Source organism: Mixophyes fleayi, chromosome 9, assembly GCF_038048845.1.
Source record: "Mixophyes fleayi isolate aMixFle1 chromosome 9, aMixFle1.hap1, whole genome shotgun sequence".
NCBI lineage: Eukaryota > Metazoa > Chordata > Amphibia > Anura > Limnodynastidae > Mixophyes > Mixophyes fleayi.
In genome coordinates this window covers 52121209-52142381 of record NC_134410.1, presented here as the reverse complement: position 1 = coordinate 52142381, position 21173 = coordinate 52121209, and the positions used below count along the sequence as shown (strand labels likewise).

General features: G+C 36.9%; 1 protein-coding gene across 1 annotated transcript in view; it reads left to right on the top strand.

Moving 5' to 3' along the window:
• Positions 1-17681, top strand: part of GAB3 (GRB2 associated binding protein 3) — a 97002-nt gene extending 79321 nt beyond the window's left edge. The window contains exons 5-10 of the mRNA XM_075184358.1: positions 2011-2066; positions 3372-3624; positions 8442-8523; positions 9860-9962; positions 13793-13906; positions 15991-17681. Coding sequence (XP_075040459.1) covers positions 2011-2066; positions 3372-3624; positions 8442-8523; positions 9860-9962; positions 13793-13906; positions 15991-16107 — 725 coding nt within the window. The 3' untranslated portion in view covers positions 16108-17681. The remainder of the gene's footprint in view (positions 1-2010; positions 2067-3371; positions 3625-8441; positions 8524-9859; positions 9963-13792; positions 13907-15990) is intronic.
• The last annotated feature ends 3492 nt before the right edge of the window (positions 17682-21173 follow it).

Sequence of the window (21173 nt, the reverse complement as noted above, 5' to 3'; positions counted from 1 at the left end):
ATCTTTAATGAATACACATTTATGGACATTAAAACTGCTTTAGTAACCAGAAATAAATATGAAAATAAATGAATTTCTATTTATTAAATGGCATCATGTTGTCACCCGGAAGCATCAAATGTAAAGAGCCGTCTTTCTTGCTTGATTTATTTTATAAGCAAAATTAAACTTGAGGCCATACGTATAAAACATGATATATGAACAAACTGTGCCCTAATGAACTTTGGTACTTTTTTGAACAGAATATTTCTTTGTTCAGTATTAACTGAAATAGTACAAGGGTAACCTATCAGACTGTGGACTGTAACAGATGTGACTGCTTAGAGCAAATCTCGTTGTAACCACAATTTAACCACCAACAGCATTTAATGCTACAGAACTGGTCCATCAGGCCAAGCACCAAAATGGAGACACATCTGTTCAGTGGATGAACGTGAAAATATTCGTGATACAAAACTTGGAAAGTGTATTGTTACATCTTAAAATATTAGTGAGCCAATGAAAGAGAGTCACTGACCCTTATAGCAAAACCTATAAGCGACAGGCACAAGGAAATTGCATGTATGGTAATCAGGTCTGTGATGCAGACAACAGCTGACCCTTCTTCTACCACATACAGACACTAAAGAGGCAGATTGTATCCTTGATATGAAATGACCATACTTAACAGTGAACCCTTTCTGTAAGTCAGTGTTGTTGGATGATACATTCTTTGTGAACAGAGCTTACTAAATGTAACAGCTTGATGTTAAGGGCACAGCCCTTGTCCGTAAGTCTGTATCTCTAACTATGTCTGTGTTTTCCTAATATGAGTCATCTGCACTGTATTACTTTTCTTATTCTGTATGATGGATCTAATTATATGTATCTTTGGCTATTCTGTGCTTGCTGGGGCGATGTGGGAATACACAATATAAACGTATTATGATAAATGACAGTGTGAATGTAATGTTGGGGTGTGTTTAATTCTGTCTGTCTGTTGCATATGCCATATACACACTCGCCAGATGTGTATATATCATGTCTAATGATCACATGACAAAATGATGCAGTTATTAATTCAATGTGTCTACAGATAAAATTCACAGGTCTCTGCAGCAGTTTATACAAAAAGTAGCAACTTTTATAAAACCAGCATGGTAGATGAAATTACATGTATTCTGTAACTTCAAGGAATAAGGTGTAAATTAGCGTAACATTATTATACATTTCCATGCGTTATACAACTGTTACACAAACACAGAAAAAATATGCAACACAAACCTCAAAAAAAAAACACCTGTACATGGCACACTGCACAGCTTCTATGCTACCTGGGGAACATCAGAATGTTGTCTACAGTTTTCTGCAGTAGAATGCTGTTTATTGTATTAGAAACATCGAGCAGTAGAATGCTGTTTATTGTGTTAGAACCACAGAGCAGTAGAATGCTGTTTAAGCCACGCCCATGTTTGAAATCAGTAGTGTCACTCCAGTGAAAGGATCGCAAATTTGGGAGAGAAAAAAACACGCAGACACAATGAAAAACAACATGCAGTGGGTGATTTTTGCACTTTTTTCTCTGCTGGTTTTAATAAATGTTGCTCAATATGGGCCTGATGCTGAGTTAGGAGCAAAATAAAAAAAAGGAGCAATTTTGAACCTGGACAAACCATGTTACAATGTAAGGGGTACAAATTGATTTCTTTTTTGCAAGCAAGGAAACTACTGGCTGTTTTTTATGTAGCTCACAAATACTTGATAGTTTTGTTTTTACACTGAAATTAAAGTTGATCTCTGTCCCTACATTTTAAATTTACCTCCCCCTCTAATGCAACATGGTTTTGCCAAGGTGCAAATTTACTCCTTTTCTTTGCTTTGCTCCTAACGCAGCATCAGGCCCTATGTGTCTTTCTATCCAGCAATAAGCACACAATCATATAGAACTGTCACTACAGTGGAGTTTTTTTTATCAAGTGATTATTTTTAAATGTAGATGAGATGTAATGAAAATAAAATTCTGCTTTTCAGGTGATTTGGAAGACTGCTCATTAAGAAGCAGAGATAAGAGGCTCAGTTTAAATCTGGTAGGTATTCTGCAAAACCTCCTCACCATTAACTTTAATTTCAAGCATTTAAAATATTCAAATGAAATATAACCGTAGGTGCTTTTTTGGCTAATTTGGTTACATCTGCAACTCTCATGCTGTGTGTTATGTGTTTATATATTGTCACAGTAAACTCCAATATAGTAATCCGATTGCAGTTGGTGAGAGTACAGGGAAGATTTGATTTACTAACCAGTGGATTGATGTGCATTTTTTAAACAGTATGATTTACTAAAGGCCAAATTGCGCATCAATCAAAACTGCATTTTTTTTTTAAATAAAGTGGAGATGTTGCCTATAGCAACTAATCAGATTCTAGCTATCATTTACTTAGTACATTCTACAAAATGACAGCTAAAATCGGATTGGTTGCAATTGGCAACATCTCCATGTTTTCAAACCCATAGTAAAGTAAATATACCCCCTGGAATGTATTAATTGGCGGTTATTAGTAAAACTTAAACAGACGTGGTTCATACAGGTGAGTTATCTGAAACTGAATGATGTTTGAGAGTATTTTACTTCTCATAATGTAAAGTAAATACATATATTAGAGCGTGTACTAATATTGCTTTAATATACTACAGGGACACTAAGATTACAGGGGACCCCATAGAGGGGCACAGAAAATGAGCGTAGATTCCTACCATAATTACTAGCAATGTGTGCAGCCGGACATCATGGTGGTGTCCGCAGGACACATCACCGGCAAGTGAATCTTCCCCCTATGTTGAGAGTATTACCCTGGATACCATGAGGGGCATAGTGACTCCCAGCATTGGGCTAGTACTCGCTAGGAGAAGCTGCAGAATTATTCTTTCCCCATAGAAGAAAAGGTACAAGTAGGAATAAACACATAATTATTTATGTGAGTAAACAGAGATGATGCTATATTATACATGGACAACAATAGTTTTGTTGCTGTGTCATGTTCTGTATCCCACTATGTTTATAGTGATAACAGTTAGTAATCTAAATGGAGTGGAGGCTCCTAGTGGACAGTTGTGAAATTACATATGTACTGTGCGACACCTGAGCATCTACTGTGACCAAGGACAATTTGGTGGTATCATTATATATAGGATTTTTTACAGGATGTTTGTTTTTACATGGAAATACTCATTAGTTATGTGCAGGCACAGTTTTAATTTTTTTATCCCTGTCTCTTATATTTTTATTAGAGTTTTTGTATTTTATGAATGCAGCTATGCCTATCAAATATTTATATATGTTAGCTCTTATTACAGATTTTATGTCTCCTATTTTCTCTTTGTTGTTCTTTAGCCCAGGTTTACACCACTTTATTCCTTCACATCAGACTGTTCAGAAGACAGCTACGTCCCCATGAACCCAAACAGCTCCCCGCCAGTTTCTGAGTCAGATGGCAGCACAGATGGTTATATACCCATGAGCCCAGTAACTGCAGCTTTCACCTTCCCGTCACCAGTCAACTCAAAGGTTTCTAGTCCTTTGCCAGATCTTCCTGCAGACCTAGAACCCCCACCGGTAAATCGCAATCTCAAGCCACGTAGAAAGAGTGAGTCGAGTTGTCTGATTGTGCTTTTAGCTGATAGTGACAGTTCTTGTTCTTTACCCTTTCTTCTATTCACTAAATGTAACTATTAACCAATCAAAACATTTTAACACTCTATTCTTATATTGCTATGCTTTCATCTTACCAAGTTTAAAATAAAATGAGGAAGGTCATATATACTGGTGGGGCAGTTCACAACAATAAATTGTCATTTTATAGTCATACTATTTATCGAAGTTCTGCTTACCTCTTTGTGGAAAGCATTATGGAAGGAAGCAACGTGTATTGGGACCCTTAGCAAAATGTTGATGACCCCAATTTACTCCAAGCTCCATTTGTAAGCACAACTGCCCAGCATAAATTGCTTCTTCCCATAACAATATGATGCTATAATTACATGTTTACCAGTCTGATGCAATTGTCTGAAATTAATATATCATATTTTTTATGCTCAGTATCTGCCTGATTACATTGTAAATAGAGTGGGTAGGCACTTAAAGGAATGTTTTTTTGTTTTTCTTTCTTGGTCCTCTGTGATGCCAGACACCATAGCAACATTTCTATCAGCATCTCAAACAGCCAAAGAGAGAAACCTATGATTAAATAAATGATAGACGTGTTCATGCACCTTAACAGACTTATAATTGGTAAATTTAATAGCTAGAAAGACGTCTTGAAGAAGGAGATTATCTATACAAAACAGGTCCAAATGAGATCCTATCTATCCAAAAGAGCAATGATTAGAAGGCATGTAGCAATTGTGCGGCCGCAGCAGCTGTAGTACCAATCTTGGTCAGCATAACATTCTCTACTAATCTGTGCATTGCCCTGGCTATCTAAGACACAAGGTCCTTGCCAGGGACTACCCTGACCATGTTAAAAATATTAATTTATAGCTGACACAAGTACAAGTACCATCATATATATATTATTAAAAACTAGATACACAGTGAGAAGCCAAGGTAGGAAAAAATGAGCATTTAAAATGGAAAAAAACAGATTATATCTGTTCTGTAAATGTCATGATGAGACGTCACAATGGAAATGTCATTCTATTATCTGGGCCTGATTCATTAAGGAAAGTTAAGCAAAATATTGAGTGAGTTTTTGTTACTCAAGTTTTCTAGGCAGAACCATATTGCAATGCAAGGGGTGTTAATTAGTTTATTATTTTGCACATAAGGAAAATACTGGCTGTTTTTACATGTAGCATACAAATACTTGATGGTTTATTTGTACACTGAAATTTAAAGTTGATCTAGCTCATGCCTCCCCCTTCAATGCAACATAGTTTTGCCTTACTTGCATATTTTTGCTTACATTTCCTTAATGAATCAGGCCCTCTGTCTCTGTCCTAGAGAGACAAGCAATACATTGTAAAGGGAGATTCTCCTCTGTCAATTGACTTGCTTGCATATGGCAATCCTTACCTCGTTAAGTCTTAATTTCTCAAACTATCCTGAATCCCAACATAAATTAATTTTGTGTTTTGGTAATTACATTTGTGTGAAAGAAAGAAGGAAAATACACCCTCTTTCAAATCTGTGTGCTCACGTTTCTTCAGTCTAATGTTATGTGAGAAATAACACAACACATTTTACATTGTCATTTTCTATTCAACACAAAATAAGTGAACAATGGGAAACTGTGTGAAAAAGTAAGTAAGCACTTACCGCTTCCATATGAATGAAGCCAGGTCCTGCTAATTAAGGACACTTTATTATTTCATCATTAGGACCTGCTACCTCCTCAATATAAAAGTTTTGACAGTTTAGTCTGGAGCATTCAGCTCTGCGTTAACACTGTGTTCAGGAAATATGACACCTGCAATGATTTCAGAGAAGCAAATGTCGCTGCTCATCAGCCTAGATAGTAAGGCTGGGTAAACGCTGCAGAAATTATCTATAAATATGTTAGCAATGACTGATAAAAAAAAAAGTCCCGATCAGCACATCGATTCATGTGCACACACTATACATGTTTTACAAGATTTACCTTCAGATCTGCACTCTTTATCTGTCATAACCATTGGCTGAAAAGATCATGACTCTGTAAACTCTATGAAGATCCTGATCGTGAGTGCATACACACTGCAGAATTGGAACAACATTGTTTCACTGCTGAACGCGATCAACGATTTCATGTGCTTTCGAATGATAATCATCGCTCCAAGGTACACACTACTGTGATATAGGGTCAATCAGTCGTTTATAGTCCGATTGACTCGATAATCAACTGAAAACACTGCAGTATGTACCTAGCCTTAATTAAGACCACATACAAACAGTTTGAAGTCCATCATTCTACAGAAAGAAAGATTACTTACAAATTTGTCACATGACTTGTGTAGATTGAAGAACCCTTCAATATTTTTTTTCTTTCCTCACTATCTGAAAGATGCCTCCTTCACGCAAATTGTGCACAGAAAAATCAGTTTCTTCTGGACTTGAACAGTGTTGTATAGTTTTTTGAATCTTGAGCACATAGATTGTTACAAAAAATACTTACTACATAGGGTGAACTTTTATTTTACTAGAACATTTCCTTTAACCGTGTCTAACCTTGTTCACAATTTATTTAATAAACCAAGGGTCTAAATGGTTTCTTAAGTTTGTAAGCGATTATAGAGTATTTCTTATTTAGAGTACACACAGAATTAACACCTTTCTTACAGTAATGAGAGACATACCATTATGATATTGAATGTAAATTATCTTTTCTTAGAAGAAACATTTTCAGATATTTATCTCTCATCTTTAATGGCCTGTTCACACTTAAGCCACTTTTATTGCACTTTTCACACTTTAATACATTTTGTGTTAATTTTAGATGGCAGCATGTCCTATTATTTATGCATTAACATTAGAGATGAGCGGGCTCGGATTCCGCTAATCCGAGCCCACCCGAACAGTGCGGATCCGAACGGGATCCGAGCACTGTTCGGATATTTCCGGCGGGCAAAAAATTGAAAACGAGGCTCTGTCGTCCAAGTCTCGCATCGAATTTCGCGAGGGAGGGCCCAGAACAATTCCATCTTGTACCTCTTTTTATGGCATTATGTGCTCAAGCTACCTCGGTGCAACCTTTTGGGCTAAAAACAATATTGTGAGGTGTTCAGAATAGACTGGAAATTAGTGGAAATGATTGTAATTGAATGATATTGAGGTTAATAATAGTGTAGGAGTGAAAAAAACAAACCACAAAACTGGTTTTTAGCACTTTTTATGTTTTTTTCAAAATAAATTCGAATCCAAAACCTTAAATCCGAACCAAAACCTTTCTTCAGGTGTTTTGCGAAACAAATCCGAACCCAAAACCTCAAGCAAATCCGAATCCAAAACACGAGACACCAAAAGTGGCCGGTGCACATCCCTAATTAACATACATAAAATGCATTAAAAACAGATGACTAAAGAGTACTTTTGTTTTTATCCATTTTCCCAGCATCTGTGTCATGAGCCCTAAATGTAGAATATTAAGAAGTATATTATTAATCACATAGAAAGACAGGTTACAAACAAGAGAAACGATTATGCCATCCCTGCTGTATGTTATTATCTGTCTTCTCATTAGCATTAATTTGTGACTAGTAGTATGTGCTTCTAAACACGCCAAAATGGCCCATTACACGAGGTATACATTAGTTTTGGTCTAGTATTTCCCACTTACTTTTGACTAAGTAACCTGGGTTCAATGAATGATTTAGTCTTAATGGCTTGTACATGAATAATGAATGTCACCATGCCGTCATGTAGGCTTCTTGGTGTACTCTGCTTTTTCAGTAGCCAATAAATAAAAATATAGTAGTAAGCATCCCTTACATTGTCTATAGATATATAATGTTACAAAACGCAAAAATTTGTTATAGTTACTTTGTTACTCTTTTTAAGATCCTTCAACAACACACACACCTCAAAATATTGCTAAAAAGTGACTGTATGCTCCATAGTTCAATATTTATTTAATATACTAAACATACCTTTAACATTATTTAATATCCTGTAATTTAATAATACATCCACAATTTTTAATATATTATATCAATTTATTCAATAAATGATATATTTATATTCCTTTATTTATTTTATCTGGCTTCTCTGTTTCCTTTGCAGACAGTCCAGTATAATTACTTCCACTTTAAAACAAAATTCTCTTAATTTACTATTGCAGTAACCGGAGCTGAATCAATTCATTGATGTTTAAAAACATAAATCTCATAAATTGATTAATTTGTCCCTGGTTCAGCTGCTTCTTGGGGCCCCATCAGTCTGCTTACACACCCCAGGGGAGTGATTATGTGGAACACATCACTTCTCAGGTTGTATGCGGAGCTTCGCCAAAAGCTGTTGCTGTGCGCACAGCCTGAGAGAGGTGTGATTGCTTGGACCTTTAGGAAGATATTGGTCCTGCCTTAGATACCGCCACAGATGAGACCGGAGACTCCAAGGGGACCACTGTCTGTCCACCGAGGGAGTTCTTGGCCCGTATACTCTGTACCCCACCCCTCTTTCAGCTCTCCTTAGTGCAACAGTAAATTAAGTGGACAGAGATTTTTGTAGTAGACGAAAGGGTCTTGCTGAAGGGTCTGCCTTTGCTGTCACCCCCAACCCCCTTAATGTTACTGGTATTTGGGTCAAAGATCATGATTATATTACTGAATGCATATTTCAGTTTTGGGAAAAAATGTGGTCTTATGGGGAGATTAACAACTGCTTAAAATATCCTGCTGTGAATAGTCAACCAGAAATAGAGCTTTAGTTCATGTTTATTGGTGCAATCAATTTTATATTAATATTAAAAGCAAACTCCTGTGTCTTCAGTGCGCCCACCACCCCTGGACCTTCGGAATCTTTCTACAATTCGAGAACACCCTTCAGTGACAAGAACATGGACAGTGCCTTAGTAAGTAGCCACAAATCCTTATTTTTAGTAGTTCATTTTATTTTCTCATGTTCTGTAAGATTCACATAGGACAACAAATATGTGCACTCGCTCACACGCTCTTAATCTATACTGGAAGTCAGTGGTAAAGGTGTTAAGAGTAAGAAATCTTTGAAAATCTATCCTTAAAGTATAACTTTCTTATACCCATAACTTTTAACCATTCTTTTTTTTTTTTGCTATAAAATAACCACTATTTGGTTACTATCTCACATTTTACAGATGAACTGTCAATCATAAAACAGTTTTTTACTGTCATTGTGGACATTCATATATTTTTGTGGCATTTTAAACTAACAATTGTCATGTTATGTAAAGTTTATATAAGTATAATATTTTACACAATGCACAAAGAGTCTGATTTAGAAGACTATTATAAAAAGAATATTGACTTAAGCTCGTAGAGACCTAAACCCTCAAGGTGATACTCAACTAAGATTGGGTTGATTAGGCGTTTATGTATTTCATGGAGGTCGACTTGACTGTTATGAAAGAGAGTTGTTGTAAAGCAAATAGACCTGTTTTTAATTGCAAAATATTCATACAATGTTTTAAACTGTCTATTAAAAATAGTCTGCGTTATTGTGGGTACCATTTTCTATATTTTTGAGTCCTACTGTAATTTTTGTAGCTATATCTTAACATGAGTGAGTTGCAAATTAATGTGACTCACTGTAGTATTTCACACTTTCCCAATAAAGGTTACACCCATCATAATGACATGTCAGCAGGTCAGTGCTGCTGTAAATAGTCCCGCTTTGACTTTTGTTTTTCAGTGACATTAATATTTATCATCTTTCAGTGCTTTGTAAACATCATGTCATAGAAGCTTGTGCGTCAATTTTCAGCACAGCTGCAAACCTAAACATTGGCAAGAAAACCATCAGCTCGGTAAAACAGCCCCCAGTGTCTCTTAAAGCAAATTTGACAAAGAGATGAGAAATAGACCAAGGTATGAATCAGACTCAGACTTTGGAAGAGAAGCAAATAAATATTACATAAAGCCACAGCTGCTCAGCAAATACTAGACAGACATATCATGTCTGTGGGGTTTTGTACTGGGTGGACAATCCTCATCAACGACTTTGTAGATCAGTGTTCACCAACTAAATACATATAGGGGTGAAGCCTGATTCCTGCTGTTTGCCAGCACTCACCTCCCCTCCATACTGTTATTCCTACCAAAGCAGCAGAAGGAGTGCATGTTTATGGGACATATGTGCAATGTCAGGAGTTGGCTGCATTTCAGAGCATCTGTAACATGCTTGTCTGACCTCTTCCGTGTTTTTCTTCCTAGCAATCGGACCAGCTTTATCTCCCCAGAAAGTGACTGTATTAGCTCAGCAAATATCTTTTCCAGTTCTGTCTCAGGAGAAGAGGAGGGGAGCTATATTCCAATGGTAATTGTCTCCTGTGTACGCTGGCTGTGTTATACGCAGCACAGTCTGGCTCAGATGTTGTACTGAGGATATTGCCTTTTATGTTATATTATTGCAGCCTATCGATGTGCTAGGAACAAGTGACATCACTGAGGCACTGCATGAGCAATATTCTACTAATATTCACAAGGCACTGGCTTCTGGTGAACTGAGGTCACATTCTCATGAGTATTCGTTCAGCCAACAAAATGGCTACTTCAACCGTTTGTATGCGACGGGTCCACTTTAAAAACTTAAGGTCATTTTTCCCCCCTTAGCTCTATAGTGTTGTTTCATAAAATAATTAAATTGAGTACAAACTTATTGAATTTTGCAGATTATTGTATCATGTGCAGTCTATGTTATTGTCTTTAAAGACTAGTGGTGACACCTACGGGATACAAAAAGAACTACACTCAAGCTGGAGCCCATTGCAGAAGATTTTTTTTAAAATAGTGATCATTCCCTTATACCTGCTATAAGAAATGAAAGGAAAGTGATTATTAGTGTTAGACTCTAAGTAAAATTAAATGAATTATCATTCATTATTATGCTCCTTAGGTTGTATATCTGTTTCATTGTGGCTGCAAGAGAAGAGGGAACATTTAATAAAACAGTGCAGATAGAAAGTAATCTACAACAGATGTAACAGGTCTGTTATGGGTTAATCAGGTATTACTTTTCATTAGCCTGTCTATACTAACCTGATAAAAGCTGATTATCTTATTGGATGCTATGCGTTACAAAATATCGCCAATCTTTGTACCTTGATAATTAAGCCCAAAGCATTTTTGCTCTATTATTGAAAATATCTCTTCAGTATGCTTGGTGATCACTTTAAATGGAATTACTTTTCCCTAGTTATTTACAGATTGAAAAAAAACAAGCTTTCCCACGCCCGAGAAAGCTATATAGTTTTGAAAGCTGTAAATGACATTAGATTTTTTTTTTTTGTAAGTAGATATTTTGAATATTTTTTTCTATTATACTCTCTCAAATAAAATGTGTTCCCTTAAATATGCTCAAAAGCAGAATAGTTCATCGCCATCTGCATGTACATTTGATTTTCATTTTATTTGCATACCATATAAATAAAATGATAGTTCTGTACGGTTTGTTTCTGCTTTTCTGCAAGGGTTAAATAGTATCCTGCTGTTTTCGCCATCTGTCTCCCCTGAATCGTAGCAAAGATCTCAAAATAGTATGTTATGTCATAAAAACATTAACATACAGATACATGCATTCCCTGTTCAGTCCAGCTGAATATCATCCTACTGCGCTCGCTTTTGTGGCAAAAAGTTAGCAATGTTCTTTTTATATCATATCTATAGTATCAACTATAATCAGTAATGTATAAACTGAAAAGTAGTATATTTATATGTTATAGTAATAACAATGTATTCGGAGTTAGAGCCTACAGTTTCTGATTAACTGCAGATGGAGTCATTTTAATTGAAACAAATGACGAAACCCAGTGCATGATAGGGTCAAGTAAGTACTCTGCACCATGCTAAACCCGCACCTCAAACCTTCAGTGTCTGAATCAGTGGTCAAAGTGGAAATATAGACGTGGCGGTATGGAAATATAGACATGGCGGTATGGAAATATAGATGTGGCGGTATGGAAATATAGATGTGGCGGTATGGAAATATAGACGTGGCGGTATGGAAATATAGATGTGGCGGTATGGAAATATAGACGTGGAGGTATGGAAATATAGACGTGGCGGTATGGAAATATAGACGTGGCGGTATGGAAATATAGATGTGGCGGTATGGAAATATAGATGTGGCGGTATGAAAATATAGACGTGGCGGTATGGAAATATAGACGTGGCGGTATGGAAATATAGACGTGGCGGTATGGAAATATAGACGTGGCGGTATGGAAATATAGACGTGGCGGTATGGAAATATAGACGTGGCGGTATGGAAATATAGACGTGGCGGTATGGAAATATAGATGTGGCGGTATGGAAATATAGACGTGGCGGTATGGAAATATAGACGTGGCGGTATGGAAATATAGACGTGGCGGTATGGAAATATAGATGTGGCGGTATGGAAAATGTAATGGGAATGTAAGTGAGTGGAATTTTATAGTGAAGGCAGTAAAAGAAGTGGCGGTTTGGAATACCACCGTCTACACTCCCACCTCGACCGCAGGTCTGAGTAGAAAATTATTCTTCGTCATTTGTTGCAATTAAATTTTCCCCATTTGTAAATCAATTTTATTTTCTTTGCAGCTGTAAATTTATGGAACTTTTACAACCATGAAAGTTCAACAAAATGACACCATAATATTTATTGGGCCTTACACCATTACAAAGTTCTGTCCAATATATACAATGTAAACAGAAATGTTTGCACTATATGCACTGGATTTCTCTTTAGAAGGACAAGTACTGGATTAAATATGCCCATGTATATAGATAATTATAAAACCGAGGAAAGTCAAGTTTTTGCACATTAACCTCAAAAGTTACATTGGTGATATGAAGAATTTTATTCATTTTTGATAACTATGTAATACTGCCATAGAGTAAATGGTACAAGATCATCCACTATATAACATTTGCATATTCCAACCGTCTCAGATATGATTTAATGTATTCATTTTATTGTCCAAATTAGCTGTAAGTCATCTACAATTCATCGGCCTGAGAATTATTCTGAGATGGAAGGTATTACAGTCAGCAGCTTTTAACCTATGGATGGCATAAATCACAGTGTTATATGGGGGATAATCAATAGAATCAAATTATATAAATGTCCTCTTTCTTTTTTTTTTAAACAAAAACATAATGCAAGAGGCACATAAATGAAGATCCCCACCAGGGGCTTATTCACTCCTATTCATTAACTGTCTTTTCATAGTTTTAGACACATGAAAACCTGATGTAATGTAGACATGAAAGATAGAGCACACTGACTTGTATGGTAACCGATACACCTTTACCTTGACAACTTACTGTAATGCATTTGGCTGTCAACAGAAGTAAAACAGGATCTTCCCATTCTTTCTACTAAATGAAGTTCAGGTTACCATGTAAAACGTTTATAAAACTTAGCCCAAAAAAACCCACCAGTGCTTATGGTGCAATTTATACAACAATCCACCTTACGGCAAGAATGAATATATCTTTTTATTAATACATAATTAATGCTTTCTGTAGCGTTCCCTAAGAGCAAATACAGCAGAGGAATGAATGAACACAAACATTTTTTTGCAGAAAGGAACATTGAGCAAACATAGCAATAACTATGTAGTTATATATAGTTATAATAAATTATTATAAGTTTTGTACATCACCGTCATTATCTCCACCAAATAATGAAAATCATAATCCTCAATTGTGGTTTGAAACATGCAAATTACTCCTTACTTTGCCTTTTGGACAACTATGGAAACTGAACTATGGTTTTTGACAGCATAGTTTTAACCAGAAATGCAAATAAAAAATTCAGCTTAAAACAGCTGCGATAATGTTAGATCTCGTGACTACAACATATGGTTCATTTACTTCTACAATGTAAGACTTACAAAAATAATATGACTGTAAAAGAGTTCTTTATTGCGAATAAAGCAGTAAGTGCTAAAATATATTGGCATCTTCACTAAATGCCAGATACCCTATAAGTATTTTGTTGAACAAAATCGGCCTACACATATCCAGAAGAACACTTTACATTCTCTTACAAATATATTCTAAATTCTACAAATGCAATATGTTATTGTTTGGATATATAATTTTTTTGACAATATAGTCTTAAAAAGTAATTCTAATTATTTTTTGGTTTTCCTTGTAAAGGAACAGAGACAAGCGGCATCTCCCAGTAATGGAAGTTTCCCATGGCCTAGGAAGTTCAACCTCGACTATCTTGCATTAGATTTTAATTCTGCATCTCCGTCTCCTGTGCAAAAGGTAAGAAGAATACAGTAAAGAAATAATCCAGATTACCTCCACTGATCTAAATTTATTCATGTTTAAATCCTAAGTGCATTTTTATAAAGCCATTGTTTACAGAATGGTTATTATTATTATTATCATTTATTTGTAAGGCGCCACAAGGTTTCCGCAGCGCCGTACACGGTACGAACAGTAGACTATACAGGGTAAAACAGTACAGAACAATAAACACAAAGTACTAGTACTCCAGAAACTCCAGGCAGGCAAATACAGTAGAGACGAAGCGGAAGAACAGGTATGGAGACAGGAGGGAAGGGGGACCCTGCTCATACGAGCTTACATCCTAAGGGAGGGTAAACAAATCAGGCACAGAAGGGAGCCAGTGAAGCAAAGGGGAGAGAAAAAAGGGGCCAGGGGAGAAACAGAAGAGATGAGAGGTTAAGTGGATAGTTGGTAGGCCTTGAGGAACAGGTGAGTTTTAAGTGCCCGCTTGAAGGAGCACAGATTGGGTGAGAGACGGATGGAGCGAGGGAGGTTGTTCCAGTGAAGGGGGGCAGCGTGGGAGAAGTCTTGGATTCTGGAGTGGGAAGAGGTGATCAGAGTGGAGGAGAGGCAGCGATCATTGGCCGAGCGCAGGGAGCGGGCGGGAGTGTGAATGGTTAGTCAAGAACTATCAATAATCTAATGATTGCAGCTAATCTACTTTGGCAGATAAATTTTCTATGAGAGTGAACCTAAGGCTGGTAAACACTGGCCTGATGATTGCACGAAAAACCTCCAATCAGCCATCATCCGACCGTTTGGTTAGATATCGTGTGAGTGTGTATAGTGACACGATGATCTAAAGTCGTCCCAAAGTGTCGATTGTCGGCTCATTTGGTTGGTCGTACTGGTTAATATTTTGTGACCAATCACCTAACGATCCTGCAGTGTGTATGCACTCATGCTGACGATCCCCATAGAGTTTACAGAGTCGGGCTCTTTTCAGCTGATGCTAACAATGAATGTCCCTGTGAATAAATGTAGAGAGTGCTGTAAGGAGTAATTAATTTGTTCGTTCTGAGACAGAATGTTTCGTTTGAGTGCCACAGAAGCTAACAAAATTCGTTGGGACACGTGGATAGCTATAACAAAGCGGTTTTACTCAGTGTGACAATAGTGAATGAATGAATATTGTGCTGTCATTCTCTGAAGACTAGAGGACCAGATGTAGAACCATATGAAGAGCACAGATCTGAAGGTAAATCGTGTGTAGTGTGTATGCATGAATCATCAGACTGATCGGACCTTCACTCGTAGGTACAATCGTTCTAGATAACACATCGGTCGTAAAATTCTTCCATGTATACCTAGCCTAGGTACACACTGTAGAATTTTCCGACCATCTGTTATCTAGAACGATTGTACCTACTACTGAAGGTACGACCGGTTGGGCGAGTCATGCATACACAATACACACAATTTACCTTTAGTTCTGTGCTCTTCATATGGTCCTAGAGTCGTTTAGAGAATGACAGCACAATATGCATTCATTCATTAAGTCCTGACACACTGAATAACCACCTTGTTCTAGCTATCCACATGTCATAACGAATTTCGTTATCTTCTGTGACTCTGAAATGAAATATTCAGTTTCAGAACGAACAAACAAATTATTCCATTTACAGCACTCTCTATATATGGTCACCAGGACATGGTTATTGCCGGCAACGGCTGAAAAGACCATCACTCTGTAAACTCTATGGAGACCTTGAACATAAGTACATACACACTGCAGTCTCGGAAGGTGATTGGAATGAGATCATAAAACATACCGACCAACCAAATGAAACGATAATTGGTACTTTGGGACGACTGTCATTCATCGTATACACACTAACACGGTATCTGACAAAACGGTCGTATATCGTGTGATTGGCCCAATGGTTGGCTGAAAAGCCTCCAGTGTGCTCCTAACCTAAGGCTATATACTGCTTGAGTAAATAGCAGGTTTTTAAAAATATGCATTTTAAAACCACTTTACAATCATACCTTGAAATCTTTCACATATATCTGTGCTTTTAAGTTTAGAATGTAACTATTTTTCTCTCTCACCACAGAAACCTTTCCTGTCTGAAGAGCAGAGAGTGGACTATGTACAGGTGGATGAAAAGAAGACTCAGGCGCTGCAGAATACTAAACAAGAGTGGTCTGATGAGAGACAATCAAAAGTATAAAGAAGTGTTCATTTGGAGTTTATGTTTTGCACTAGATTATTACATTTTGATATAGCAGCTAAAAGGACATTTTTTTTTTATCTTGGAAGTTCCAATCTGCAGGGGGGGAATGAAAGCCAAGGGACAAACTGTATTTATTTCTTAAAGTAGTGGAATGTGCTGAGATATTTGTATTAACATACGCCATGCATCCAGTCTGAGCACTGTTGGTATGCATGAAAGTATACGTATAGGGTTAACTGTACCAGTCAGAAGTGTTTGTACTGAGCACCACAACAGTGTGCCCGATCAAATGTTTCTATACCATACACTTTACCAGTTTCTTTCTGATAAGCCATATGAAGTCTTGAAAATTATTATGTAGTAATGTTCTTCCTAGAGACTGAAACAATGACATTCCCATTATGAGGAATCGTCTTTCTCTCTGCTGTTAAAGTGCACAATCGCCTTTTGGAGTAAACTAGGTGCAATAATTTCCAAAGTTTTTCTATGTTTATATTATTAGCGGCACTGTGGTTTATGCACTGCACTCAATTCTATGAAATGTCTATTTTTTAAGTTCTTACCTGATTGGGAAGTAAAAATGGCAGCACTGTGTTGGAAAGAAATTTATCTATAGCATTTAATATGTTAAAAAAGCACTGAATCTGTAAAATAACTGAATGCAGACTGCCTTTTTATTATAGGGCTTTGATAGTTGCAGGTTTTCGGAGCCTGTATCAGTCTACAGTGTAGGCGATAAGGATATCTCTACTTGTATAAATAACTATAATATAAACAAGCTAGCCACTGTCATTTTGTACTTGAGAAGTGGTCTTGTTGTAAAGCACTTGTAAATATTCAAATAGCTGTTTTAAATATATGAAAATTCCTTTTTCAAACCATACAGCACGAATGAGATTACACGTATACATAATAGTTTGAGCGGGTGCTTATAACCACAGTTTTCAACTCCGTCACGAGCCATAACTAAGAACATATTCAGCAGGAATATGGAGTCCAACTAATCTACTAAACTTGTGTACCTGTATTTGTACATGGGGGCATTTTAATTACCTGTGCAAAATATTGCATTCATCTATATTCATCTGCTTTGTATGGTTTAAAAAAGAAATAGAAATGTATTGTTAAAAAGGAATGTATGACATTAAAAGAGATAGTAGATTATTCTACAGTAGATGAGCTCATTTTTATAACATATTGTTTTTCTTTATCGTTAAACAAATTTAACATTGTGGTCTTAAATTTGGTGCATACATATGGTCTATTATAAATTATTGAGCCCTATGTAGTACCACAAGCAGGGGAGGGCTGAGAAAGTTTAGCCCAGGAGGTAAGACTCGACTCAGCAGCCAATTAGGAATATTTTAAAGAAAAAAAAATGCAGGTGGCCCAATGACCCAGCCCAAGGTAGCCCACTATGGGATCGGACCAGGGGAAGATGCCCCTAGCCCAGCCTGAACCTTACCACAAGTGACACATGCTATGCCTATACAATGTTCTATAATAAAAGACATCTTTCTAACTAAAATAAGGGTAATCCCAGGGCTGTGCCTACAATGAGGCAGCTGTCTTAGGCACGAAAAGAAGGGAGTTAATTTAAAAATTTTCTTAATAGAGAAGATTAAATGAATTATCTTACCGTGTTGGTATAGCTAATCATGGTTAATATGATATTGTTTATCATTCAGAATGTATACAACGTGTATACAATACTTTATATTACATTGAATAAGGGTCAGATGGGGCTATTTCATTCACTGTCTGCGTAGCCCTATAGCTCACATACATTCTGTTGCTTGTTAATTTAATCATACTTGCCCTAATTTCTTGTGAATATTTGCCCACTAGGTAACACCATTAGTATTGCAGTATTGGGATATTTGCTTTTATATTGGATCACGGAGGTAGGAGGTCAGCTTCTGCTCATATCTATAAAGCTAAATGTGGATAAGGTTACTACGTCCATATGTTTATTTTAGAAATTCCTAGAAACAAGTGTCAATGTCTATTTATGTTCTGCAACATGTTACTTTAATTTGAAGGGCTGGACCACTGAACCCTGCTGGGTTGTAGAGTGCTATTGTTAAAATCAAATTGTGTAGATTTTATCTTCTCTGTATTTAGCTTGTTGGCAGAGGTTATGAGAAGCTGGAAATGCAGATCGCATAATGTAGGTGACCTAGTAGTTATTCCCACTGTTTTTTGTTTTGTTTCTTTCAGTTTGTTGTATAAATAGCATGCATTCTTAGTATTGGTGGATGATAACATTTGGTTATATTAATAGCTGCTTTACTTGGACACAGATATTTTGTGGATTGTTAAAGCAGATAACAAAAATGGAAAGCCCTTTATCTACAAATACAAGTCAATAGAGTCAAAACAGTGACTTTATTTTTGGAAGAAATGTTTCAAGTCCTGGAACCTAGACATTTATATTAAAAGTAAATTGTCTCAATTTATGGCCTTGACAATTTATACCATGATGCAGATACACTATGCCAGTAAGTGCCAAGGCATTTAAATTATGGGTATTAAAATCCCAAAGAAGCTAGGTGACTTAACTAGATAGCAAGCAGCTTAACACCCAGCACACTCGGAGTCAGAAATCCACTGTCTTGGGCAGCATTTTCCTGGTTAATTTGTTCAAATACAATGGTAAAAAAGGCATACAACTTCTGAATATACATTCACACCAAAACAGGGTCACAGCATAGGAATGATTTTGGTGTTAAGATTTTTAAGACCTGTTTTGAAAGCATTTCCTGTTGACTGTTTTCATTTGTACTGAAGCACTTGCTGTGGTTTCCCTGTGGAACCAATTATTTTATCATGTGATATTATTTGACATTATGCAAGCCTAAACATGCAATCCCTTTCTGCAACTCCTACCAACTGACAATATAACTAGCTGTCACTTATTTTTCGTGCTTTACAGGAACATGATTAGAGACTTTCATTTTGACTTCTATCCTAATAACGTTGTCTTGTTACATTCCAAGACTCAGTGCACAGTGTTCACAATGTCTGGTCTGCACTGTCTGAACCCATCCGTATTGGGCAGAGGCTGCATAGATTTTACTGCCAAGATTCCGGCAGGACAGACTATCATCAATATCACACTGACTCTGTCAGCTTTACAAAGGTGTGGGATTCTTTAAACATACACAAACATTACAAAATCCATGGAGGGAATATGGAAGACTTGTGCGTCCACAAGTCAAGCTGTTACACACAGATGAGGCAGCCATTTGTTATGCTCAACCAATACTAAGGAACTGGCAACATCACTGAGGTAAAAGGCTTTTCCTAAATATTGCCCTGTTCCAGGGCAAACACAGGATTTTTATGGGGAGGGGTTCCCCCCCCCCCCCCAAGAAAATTAGCGATTCTGAATTGGACAGCAGCCGCGGCGCTGTCAAAGAAGCGTCCGCGGCATTGCTGTATTGTCTTGAAACATCTACATTTTACTATGTGTATGTAACTTTTACAAAAATGTATTTGTTAATGCAATATACAGGACCTATCCACAAATCACACCACCTGTAAGTTCAACCAAGAGATTGACGAAGAGGAAACGTGCTCCATATTCTAGGCCTCCACTTAATGTTAGCGCCTCTCGCAGCTCTAGAACTCTGACTTAGAGTATGGAGCAACAGTAGCAGCATTAGAGAATCTTAAACAGTTGGGGAAGGTACTCCTTTTTCTACATGCATTGAGTAGATTGTAAAAAAAAATCAAAAGAGGGGTCCTCTTTAAAAAAAATTACCATATGTTTAAAGGCATTTGAAAAAATAATTAGTTATTATTTTATACTGTCACTAGATCTGAAATACAAGTTGATCAAATATGAAAAGTTATCTTGTAACATTCACACTCAGTCTGTAGCAGCTGTAAACTAAGCTCCCCTCCAGTTTTCTCTCTGTCCCCTTCTTTACACTACCCCTCATATATGCTCTAGGCCAGGCCTGTGGCTCTCCAGGTGTTGTGAAACTACAAGCCCCAGCATGCTTTGTCAGTAGATAGCCAGACAACAGCTGGCAGGACATGCTGGGAGTTGTAGTTGCACAACACCTAGAGAACCACTGGTTGGCCTCGCCTGCTTTAGGCTCTCTTATGCCTTACACACTTGTCACTGTACTAACATTGCAATGCATTCTATCATCAAACTTTGGCATTCTATCCTTTCCCCAAATCCCATTTCTCAATCCTCTCATCTCCTGTACCTATTTACACATTAATTTATACTTTAATGCTTTATCTAGACTATAAATACATTCACTATCACATTAGCCTACACCTCAAATAAACCACACCCACTATTGGCATAGCTACGCCCACACCAGCTCTGGAAAACAAATTGCATGTGAAAGTTCTAGTTTATCTGGCAGGAAGTGTTTTGTGCATTGAGGTTCCCTGTGACCAAATACTTAATCTCAAATATCTTAAACTCTCACAAGCTTTTGCTATATTTTGCATACATATTTGTCAGTGTTATCAGAGGCCATTTTATATGGAGTAACTTACAGTTTACTTGTAGTGGTCATGTTAGTTTTTTTTATTTTAATGGATAGTAATTTAAACTGTTACATGTCAAATAAGTCAATTAGTTATAAGTGCATATTGTAGGAAAACAGTATATGCACTTGTTGATAAATTGTACATACATTTTGCAATGTCTGGTTTCTCCTTCAACACATTACAAAACACTTTAACAAGCCAGTTTGTTTCGAAATTTTTACATATTATCTATTAGGAAATATTTTGTCCACATTTACAAGTATAACCGACTTCCTTAGTAGCTGCTAGCAGAATTTTTTTTACAATACTAACTAAATACATTTTTTTTAAAATCATATGGTCACTGCTGCAATAAACAAGCAATATTACCGTAATGACTTAGAACAGGGTGTATAAGTGCAATCAGGGGCGGGGGGGCATCTGCCTGCCAGGCCGGTCCCATAGTGCACTACCTTACGCTAGGTCACTGGGCCACCTGCATTTTTTTCCATTAAAATAGGCTGCTGAGTCGACTCTTGCCCCCCGGGCTACAATTTGGCTGTCCC